General features: G+C 44.4%; 1 protein-coding gene across 9 annotated transcripts in view; it reads left to right on the top strand.

The window, feature by feature from the left end:
- Positions 1-10,325, top strand: part of LTBP1 (latent transforming growth factor beta binding protein 1) — a 388,182-nt gene extending 377,857 nt beyond the window's left edge. For 8 of the 9 annotated variants that reach the window (XM_027621430.2, XM_027621432.2, XM_027621434.2 and 5 more), the window contains 3 exons: positions 4,092-4,214; positions 7,992-8,141; positions 9,306-10,325. In XM_027621430.2, the coding sequence (XP_027477231.2) occupies positions 4,092-4,214; positions 7,992-8,141; positions 9,306-9,487 (455 nt within the window). In that variant the 3' untranslated portion in view covers positions 9,488-10,325. The remainder of the gene's footprint in view (positions 1-4,091; positions 4,215-7,991; positions 8,142-9,305) is intronic. The other variant, XM_027621433.2, reaches the window with a different exon arrangement.
- The last annotated feature ends 434 nt before the right edge of the window (positions 10,326-10,759 follow it).

The raw sequence follows: 10,759 nt of genomic DNA on the forward strand, positions 1-10,759 counted from the left end.
GTCGTGACGGTGTCCCACACCACCCCATGTGTGTCTTTCATAGCTTTGATCAAGAGCTTAGCATTTGTCCTTGGGGAGGTGGAGAATGCATTGAGGGGGGGAGGCTTTGAGGTGTGAATATTTCCAGTTTCTGTTCATTTCACATTCGTATTGGGCTAGATCCTGGATGAACACATTGTATGGTGGCTCAGAAATGGTATTTGCCTCATAAAGTATAAGCTTTGCTAAGCAACACTGTTCCTTTGCATCGATGCCCAGGCAACGAGGCATTTAATCGTTGTTGATGTGTTTAAGTGAAGGGTATTTTAGAGAAGGGACAGTATGTGTTCATCCCCACACGTTGAGCTAGGTGAAATGGAGAGCTGAGAGAGTCCCATGTGCTCTCATGGGAAGTCATGGAAATAGTTCAGGGATCTGCTTTTCCTGGGTTCTGTCCCCTCCGCCCACCACAGTTCACTGTGTCCCCAAGCTGGAGTGTAGCCAGGTCCCAGCCCTATGGATAACCAAGGCCATGCACCTCCTAGCTAGAATGGGCTCTGGCTGTGCCTTGGGGCACACAGCAGGTGCTAGAAATGTGCCCGTGCCCAGTTCCTGAAGAGGATGCCTTGCTGAAGACTCAGAAAATTCTGTGATACTCCACTTGCTCCCCTGGAAGGGGATGAGAAGCCCGTCTACTCGAGACCTCTCGAAAGGTTTAAAGTAAGGCATATACTAAGAGTTGTTGGATGTCAGTCTCCCTTCTTCTTTGAGTGCTGTTGATTTGGTGCTCTCACTGCCTGACCGAGTAATTCAGTGTGTCAAGGCAGTAAATGATTTGGTCCCTTGTTGTTTGACATGAGGTCCATGAAGACATCTTCCTGTGTTAACTGAGCGAGAGTTTCCCTCCCTGTATTTAAAAATTCCAAGTCATCTTGAAAGAATATTTAAAAACATCTAGAGTGTGCTTTATTGCTCTTAATTCGCTACACACTTCTTTTAACTTTTGCTAACACTGAAACTTATTCTTTTCCTGTCTTTGAAAATCCTTCTTTATTTGCACATGTTCAGTAGGGACTTAGCGATTTTTACCTCAGATAAATTGGAACCTTCATTTTCTTGGTGATTCAAAATTTATGAACAGTTCTATAACACTATCCCATTTTCATACATCAGTAACACAGAGGTAGACAAATGAGAATTGTTACCCCCACGTGACAGATATGGAAACTGAGGCCTGCCCCACATTGCTAAACTGGAAAGTAAGTGGACCAACCAGGACTTGAGCCCCAGCTTCTGCCTCCGGCAGAGCCCGTGTTCCTCCCCTTCCCCGACGCTCACTTCACCCTTGACCCTGGCCAAGAATGAGAGTAGATGTGCACTTTGGGAGGGGCAGCGTGGATGGCTTAGGGTAGGCCCGTCCATGCTCCCAGAAAATAACCCAAAATGCACGTCCTGGTGATGATGGGAATATAGCACATCTCAAATATGAAAGAGTGTACATTTAATGCAGAAATCCTGTTCTGATAACTGACCAAGACTGTTTTGAAATTTGGACTGTTTAATGTGCAAGAGAAAGTAAAGCAGCAAAGGACAGTAAGTTCTAGAATCCCAAAAATGCATAACTGAGGAAGAAAGGGCAGGGAAAGAGGATTTGGTGGGTCCCACCGCTCCCCCTCCATCCTCTGCTCCCCTTTACCAGCCTGGGTCCAGTTAGAAGCCTGCCTTAGGAACCGCTTGGTAGTCCCCAAACACAGCTTCCAGCTTGCTTTCTTGATGCCTTTGGGCAAGCTCTTTAAAATAAATCCCAAATACATTTTGTGGCAAAGTAAACCTACTTGTCTTCTTAAGTTCAGGTCAGGTGCCGTTTGTTCCAGAAAGCTTTTCCTCCTCTTCAGTCTCCTATTTGGGCGCCTCCTTTTGCAGTGTTAGATGATGAGAGCTTGGAGGGGAGGCACCAGCTCATTTCACGGTGGAGGAGCGCTGGTCTAGGGGAAGACCCAGGCCTACGGGCCAGGCTGCCCCGGACGGCCCTATGTCATTGGACAGCTCGGGACCCTCAACTGTCTCAGCAAGGCCTCCCGCCAGGCAGACGTCAGATAGGACCGTGCTCAGCCACCTCTGGATTTAGTCTTACAAAATAAGAGCATGAGTTTATTTTTAATATCTGGATCACAGCCGTTGCTTGGATATAAAATACCGAACAGTCTCCCTTTCGGATGTACAATGAACATACAGAATAAAGTCAGGAGAGGAAATGAGCTCAGCTCTTGAAACTTGTAAACATTTCAGCAATCTTGCTCTCACAGGGAAATCCTTAATTCTTTTTCAAACTTGAAGCAGGACTGACAACCATTTCTATTCTCTCTGCTTTCAGTTGTGTATGAATTTGGGGGTGGGGAGGAGTCGAGGATCTTTTTCCAGGTTCAGCTATTTTCCTGATGAAATTAGTATTTCTTCTGAAATGTGTCGTGCAGAAGTGTTGGGGTATCTGGGGTCCGTATGCTCTTCCTGGAATGCTCCCACACCAGGAGAATTTGAGGAAGGGGCAACCATAATCCTACCTGTCCAGGTTCTTTTCTGGCCTTACGCTTCCTCTGTGCAACTCCAGGAGAGAATTGTGTGAGTCTTTGTGCATGCATGTGCGTTCGTGCACGCGCACACACGCACCTTTGCCTCCTTTAAGTGGGGGTGGGGGGTGAGAGCAAGCCTGAGAGTTCAGAGCTCACACTATTGCCCTAGTGCGTTTCTTTAGTTTCATACGTCACAGGAGGAAACAGAAGAGAGGAAAATTCCCTCCAATCTGCGGTCCAGGCAAGTGTGGCTGTTGGCCTTGTGTGACTGTCCTGAGGGTGTCCATCCAGTCCTGGGGCCTCCAGACTGGAATCCCCAGTTCTGGCAGAGCTCCTGAAGTCTGGGGAGCCCCAGGATTTTCGCCATCTGCTAGATAAATCCTTGGGCAGTATATTTCCATGCAACATGTATCAGAACACAAAGCTACCCCGTCTAAAGCTTTCTTCTCTAGACCTTGCCCCATAACTCTGCTCCGAAACTCAAGCAAGAGCCTAGGACTACGAAATGCCTTGAAAGCTCAGTAACCCCAGAACATCGGGAAAACCAAGATCCCAAGCGCTGGCTGGGTCCTGTGAGGAGACCACAGGAGAGTTTAGAAGAAGGTGGCTGTGGGGCTGACCCAGCTTAGACTAGGAATATGGCCTCTAGAAAGTGGTAACTGCAGAAGCATCTGTGGTGCAGAAGAGGTAAAGGCGAGAATTTCAAAGGAGCTGAGACAGGTAAGAGAGGCAGAATGTTCAGTGTGTGCACTGGACCTTCATTCCTGAGTTCAAATTTGCCAACGCCACACACCAGCTGTCACTTAACCACTGCTTCCGCTTCCTCATCCATAAAATGGAGGTGATAATGGTGTCTCTTCATAGGGTGGTGCGAGTGTTTTAGTGCCTTAATGTGTAGTAAGTGCTTAGAACGGTACCTGGCAGAGAGGAAGCATCCTACGACTGTTAGTACTCCTATTACTCCTACTGTTACTACACTCTTACAATCATCCTCATCGTCACTGAAATACCGTGTTCACCCCGACCAGGCCTTGAGGGTAGAATTAGAATAGTTCTAATACTGGCATCGTTGCTCAGTTGTGTCATTTCGGGATCACCCGAGGTACGTCTTTTCTGTCTCTTCTGAGTGAAAAACGTACCTGTCTGTAAGAATGTGACTCTTCCTTTACGGCGATAACACCTGGTGGTTGCAGATAAAGTCATTCTTCCAGAACGCCTACAGCCCTCTGAACGCTGCCTCATTTTGCCGTTCCTTACTCTCCTGGAACACGTTCTGCCAAATGTTCAGCTGCTGTGTTTGGTCTCGTAGACCAAGTGTAGAATCTTAGTTATGCTATCCAGCATTTCACTGTGTGGGGGTGAATGCAGCTCCCGTAAAGAGTCTGGAGACGAGTCTCGCATCAGTCGTGCACACATGTGGGAGACAGGGCGTGTGGTGGACAGGGCCCTGGCCAGTGCCTGGTGCTCTGAGCTGGGAGGGGGTGTGTCCGGGTGCCAGCAAACAGCCATGACGTCTCACACTCCTTGTCATTTCCTTCTCAGACGACTATGCCCAGCTGTGTAACATCCCCGTCACGGGACGCCGGCGCCCATATGGACGGGATGCCTTGGTCGACTTCAGCGAACAGTATGCTCCAGAAGCTGATCCCTACTTTATTCAGGACCGTAAGCAAAACTTTTCAGTTATGTTGAAGCTAAATTATGGTTAAAGGTTACTCAGTGATTCTCAGAAGGTAGCCCCTGGGAATCTGTCAGAAATGTAAGCTTTGGGGCCCCACTCTAGACCTGCTGAATGGCAACCTGAGGTGAGACCCAATAGTTTCACCAGCCCTCTGCGTAAGGCTTATGCATGCTTGAGTTTGGGAGATATTGGATCAAATTATTGGCATGCTGGTGGGGATGCTGTTATGTTTACTTTCTTTAAAGTAAAAAAAAAAAAGATCTTCTAATATCCATAACAAAATCATTTTTTACTCATTACATTGTGGTCTAATATAAGGGGCAGGGTTTTCTTGAAAGCCTGGTTATAATTGCCATCGTTTTTCACACAAGCAAATGACATGTTAACTGTGCCAAGTTGATCTTTACAGATATTTTAGAGTGGGAGGTCAAAAAAATTGCGCTTCTGGTCAGAAATTGTTAGAATCCACTCGTGGCAGACCTTACTAAGTAAGGAATGATGCATGCCGGCCTCTGCGGGACTTGCAGGCAGAATTTTTTCTGTGGAAAGTGGAGTGTGCCTATGTGAACCCTGATCCCATTTAGGAAAAAAAAATGTCTGATGGTTAACGGGAGTGTCTTGGATAAGGAAGCCATACAAGCTAAAGGTTTCTCTGGGGGAAGCCACAGCTTCTCAAATTCCAAATGCAGTCTTGGTAAAGAATAGGTTGCCTCACTTCTAGAATGGGAATAGGGAAATGCGGATTCTGGGCTGCCTCGTCTGCATCTACCAGAGGGTCCCTCCTTGCAGTGGGCAAAGCCACACCAGATTTTCAAGGCAGGGAATCCCTGCAGACCAGGGAGTTAGAGTTAGGACTTTGGAGACACCGCTCAATTACAAACTACAATAAAACCTCTTCTTTCTTTGGGCCCTGTTACCTGTGAACAAAGCACACTAGCCATGACCTGGTTCCTGAGGAGCAACCCAAGCTTTGTGGCTACATTTGGAGCAACTTCAACTCTGAGTCAAAGGGTGTTTCCTTCGTTCCCTTCCCTTCCCGTTCTTTTCCTTGCCTACCTTTGGTTTTTTGATGGATGCATAAATGGATCATTCAGCAGAATTAAGAGTGCTTCAAAATCTACGTGAAAACAGCGTTGTATCAGTCTAGCCAAGTTGATTAACACACACCTGTGTAACCCTTACCCAAGTGTAGAACTTTAGCAGCGTCCAGAAGACCCCCTGAAGCCCTTTCCCAGCCAGGGCCTCTCCCCCCCCCCCCGCCCCCGCCCCAAGGATAACCACTCTCCTAACTTCTAATACCTTTGATTATTGCTTTTAATCCACAGCATACAACCGTGCACTACTTCATGAAATGTGTCTAAATACACTGACAGGTATAAGACTGTGCACTTACAATTTCTACACTTACCTATGAATATGTTACAGGTCAATGGACATTTACCTTTAAAAAAATGAAAAGGGAGGAGAGATATTAAGGTTGAAAGAAAGCCCAGCTTGCCTGCCCCATAAATCCAAAATAACAGGTTAAGTCTATACTCAACTGTGGCACAATTGTGCGGCTCCTATGTACAGCCCCTATCACCTTAGATAGAGTCCATATTCCAGGAATTTTCCTGCTGAAATGTTCTGGCTTGTGTACCTTTTTTTTTTTTTTAACGCTGACGTTGCTGTAAAACTCTTTTTTTAATTCACTACAAATGTTAAGAAATAAACATGTTGGTGTCACATCAATTTCCTTTTTAGGAACATAGGAAGCTGAGAAGCAAATCTTAGACCTTGAGCTTTGACTACGTCAATGGCCTTTAAACTCACTACAGGTTACGAGAAATGGTTCCTACTTCCCAGACCAGGAGCAAGGACTTTCTGGCCCTAAAGAAATGATCATATTGGGTAGATAGTAACACAGAGGGAGGGCTGAGGTTTCTTATCTCCTGACTTCTGCTTATTTAAGAAAATTGAACTGAGAGCTGGGGGGTACCTTTAGTTAAGGCACTATTTTATAAAAGTAGAAACTCCTAGAGCAGAAATCAGGTTTTTCTTATAAAGGCCTAGGGAGTAAAGTTTTTAGGCTTTGCAGGTCTGCAAAAGGCTCTGCAGGCCTACTCAGCCCTGCTAGGATATCACGAAAGCGGCCGCAGACAGCATGTCAGTGCATGGGTATAGGTGTGTTTCAATAAAACTTTATTTACAGAAGTAGGGAGCCAGCCACATTTGCAGTGGGGGCTGTCCTTTGCTGACTCCTGGAGAAGTATTTTCGGGCGCCTACTTGAGGTGTGTGTGTAGGAGTTTTCAAAATTTAATTCCATGTTTAAATTTCTGTAATAATAGAAATTTTTTGTAGTTATAAAGTCAAAATGATTTTGCCATAGTACCTGGAATTTGAAAATATTTTCGTAGATTAAGACTTCGTTCTCTTAAGTATTTCTCAGACTGGATTGGGGGCCCTAGTGACATAGTCTGGATGGCCTTTCATTTTCTCTTTTTCCCCTTTCAAAATTTTTAAAAGGGCCTGTCATGGATGTGTTAATTTTTTAAAATCACTTTGACTTACACCTTGCAGCCCTGCCTAAGCAGTGATATTTTGCTGCCCCCTGCAGTTCCACTGGAGAATTACTTCAGAGGCCAGAGAGAGAGTTATGGCCATATTTTGAATTTTTTTTTTTTTTAAAGCTGATACGTGATGAGGTTCAGAAGTGGGGGATGGGGTTGAGCCCACATCAACAGCGTGTCTGTGTCACCGTGGATTTATATTTGCAACTTTTCTCTCTAGAAAGAGAGCTAAACGCACTTGATGTCTGTTTGATCTCTTTTTACATTCATAAACCCTAGCTCTAAATCAGTTTAAAGATATCTAAGCTATAAAAAGAGCAAAACAAGGACTTCTTTGTTTCCCTAAGAAAAAGATTTTTGGCTTTCTAAGCACAAGTATGATGTACTTTTCTCATTTATCAGGATGTTTCGAATCCCTTTTACTGTCTTTATCCTTTGATCTCCCGAGAGCCCTTTTGTAAGGCTTATATTCCAAAGCTAGAGCAAACAAACAGACTTTACAGGGCAAGACCAGCCTGGCTTTTCGCTGCTTTTTGGGGAACTCCAAGGGAAAACCACCGCCTGAAATTCCCATGGATCTTCCCAGCAGATGTCTGCCGCACTGTGATAGTGACTTCCAGGGGTTCCGTCCTGAAAGTTGTGCTGCCACTTGCCCTACTGAGAACTCAGGAAATTTGGGATTTTAGATAAACACTTCTATTCAGTAAGGACAAGACCAAAACCATACGTTAGCATTTTTTGTGATTTTAATATAGAATATCGGAATTCAAGATGTGGGGCTGCTCATGCACAATATATACAAAGTTTTTAATATCATGTGCTTAATGTAGTGTACAGATATATTCAGCCTGAAATTTTACTGCTAACTTTAAGGCGTCTGAAATAGGTGTCTGAAATATGTATATATGATGAACCATAACCTTAATATATAGTTTTAAAAGATGGTGTAAGAGCCTGCAAATGTCTTTTTTTTTTTTTTAAGATTTATTTATTTTATTTGAGAGAGAGTGCAAGCAGAGGGGAGGGGCAGAGGGAGAGAGTCTTCAAGCAGACACCCTGCTGAGCACGGAGCCCGACGTGGAGCTTGATTCCACGACCCTCAGATCGTGACATGAGCCAAAAATCAAGAGCTGGCCACCCAACTGACTGAGCCACCCAGGCGCCGCAGAGGCTGCAAATTTCTAACCTGGCTCCTCTCTTCCCCTTTCCAGGTTTTTTAAATAGCTTTGAGGAGTTGCAGGCTGAAGAATGTGGCATCCTCAATGGGTGTGAGAATGGCCGTTGCGTGAGGGTGCAGGAAGGTTACACCTGTGACTGCTTCGACGGGTATCACTTGGACATGGCCAAGATGACCTGTGTTGGTAAGGATGATGTGTGTCCCATGGCAGATTATTCTTGCCTCACATCTCCTGTGGCCAGATCTCATATAGTCGAGGACATTTAAGATAGATCTGCAGTATCGGTTTGGGAAGAGGAGAGAAGTTCTGGAGAGGGACGGTGGTCATGGTTGCACCACAGTGTGCATCTTCGTTACGCTATGCCCTTAAAAGTGGCTAAAATGGCCGATTTTATGTTTTGTATATTTTACCACAATTTTAAAAAATAACACGGATAGCTCATTTAAGAGCTCATATAGTGGTACGTCGGGAAGAAAGGACAGAATGTTCCAGGTAATCAGTTTGACTCTTCTAAATTCAGCTTTTGACTCTGCAGCAAGTAATGTTTTCCCCCAGTACCTGACACTGGCATAGGGAGTGTAAATGTCTGAAAAAAACATAACTCTGGTGGTAATCATTCTGGAGAACGTTCCTCCTAAACCGCCCTGTCCCTCTCTGTCTCTCGCATGACCATCCCTTTTATTTTTAAAAGACTGGTAAGCATGCATTTGTTCTTCCTCGTATGATCCGTGCCGCCTTCTAGAGCCTGGCCCTTGAATTACGGGTTTTTTTCCTATTTCTGTGTCTCTTCTACTCCCTCCGGCAGCAACCCCCCTTCCCCACTTCAGTCTGGTGGGTGGGTCTGGAAAAGAGGTAAACCTGGGTTATTACAGGTGTTGCGAGTACGTTTCTTTTCTGTGGAAAGAAACCTAAGAAGGTAACTCGAGCCTTTCCAGAGGCTGCCCCGAGGGCTGTCCACTCACTTGTTTGGTTCTTTCTTCGGTGTATTCCTGTCGACAAATCTGAACGGTTTTTCTGTACCTGCAGAAGGGAATTTAGAAGTAGGAAAGTTCTCCCAGCTTTCTTGAGTTTTGACTATAAAATGTCAAGCCAGCCAAATGTTCATGTTGCTTTAAATAACAGGGAAGAAAATTCTAGAACCTCTCGGACCTAGAAAGTTGTATTTATCTTGCGTGTGATTGCAACAGACAGTAGTGAGAAAGACTATCCAGTTTACTGGGGGGAAAGCAGAGAACCGCCAGACTGTGTCCCGGCCGGATGCCTCGATGCCTGGGGTAAGCTGTAGGTTACATTTCCTCTCAGAGTCATAGGAGAGCTTGTTTACCTGCATGGTTTGGCTTCTTGCAGATGTAAACGAATGTGATGAGTTGAACACCCGTATGTCTCTCTGCAAGAATGCCAAGTGCATCAACACTGAAGGCTCCTACAAGTGCCTATGTCTGCCCGGCTATGTACCTTCTGACAAGCCCAACTACTGCACTCCGTTGAATACCGCCTTGAATTTAGAAAAAGACAGTGACCTGGAGTAAAAGAGAATCCACATAACCGAAGCCCGTATACTCTGCACTGTGTAAAGGGGAAGAGAGAGATGTATTATACTTGAGACATTGCACCGAACCCGGAATGTCAGAAATACGGAAACATCGCGGAGTTGTGCGTCCTCGGGAAGAGGGTGAGAGGATCCAGTGTGAGCCTGACTGGTGTGACAGACCAAATGGACGTTTCTCTGAAAAACCAGTATATATAGTCTGTTCATATGTAAAATTCAGTGGAAAAGAGGCGGAACAGTGCTGTTATTTTAAACAGAAGGTTGTATTATGATGTTTTTGTTTTGTTTTGTTTCTACTATTGCTTGATTAAATTCGGCATTTAAATAGTGGTGGAAATATTTTATATAATTTTCATTTTTTGGTTGTGCAGTTCCTTGGCTACTGTTTTTCTTCAGATTTTTTTTTTCATTCTCAAGTGCACAAGTCTTTGATAAAATATTGTTAAACTGTATTATAAGTATTGTTACACAGGGTTATGTTATTCCTGGTCTGGAGCATTTTTAAAATCCACACTGTCTGTCCTGTGGAGCAGGCCGTGATTTTTGTTTCAAAACTTTTATACACATTTGGAGGAAAGTACTTTATATTTACGGTGTATTGTCTGATTTTAATGTCCATTCTTAGCCAAGCTGCTAGTAGGCATCAATTGGATCCTTTCCTGCATTGAAATGGAAGAACTAATGAGCTTACGTTAGTATTGTAATTGTGTAAAGTAAGCCCAGCAAAATTTTTGGAAAACTTGATGATCCCACCGTATTTACCATTGTATGTTAAAGCAAAATAAATCACCATTTTTTTAGAAAAAAAAAATTCTACCGGAGAGTAACTGTCAGTGAGTATCTGTGTATAAGTTGTATCCCCTTTCTCATTTATTTTTACAAGTGGTTCTCTAGTAATGTAAAGTCTTTTACAGGTTAATTATTAAATCTGTTAGATATTGTTAGAGACTGAATTGTGTCCCCCCCCCCCCCGCAAATTCATATGTTGATGTCCTAACCCCCCAGGACCTCAGAATGTAACTGTATTTGGAGACAGGGTTTTTAAAGAGTACTTAAGGTTAAATGAGGTCTTTGGGGTGGGCCCTAACCTGATATGACTGGTATACTTATAAGAAGAGGAGATGAAGACAGACACACAGACGAAAGAGCATATGAAGACCCAGGGAGAAGACAGCCATCTCCAAGCCAAGCGAAGAGGCCTCGGAAGAAATCAGCCCTGCAGTACCTTCGTCTCAAACTGCTAGCCTTCTGA

Source organism: Zalophus californianus, chromosome 8 (assembly GCF_009762305.2).
Source record: "Zalophus californianus isolate mZalCal1 chromosome 8, mZalCal1.pri.v2, whole genome shotgun sequence".
Lineage (NCBI taxonomy): Eukaryota > Metazoa > Chordata > Mammalia > Carnivora > Otariidae > Zalophus > Zalophus californianus.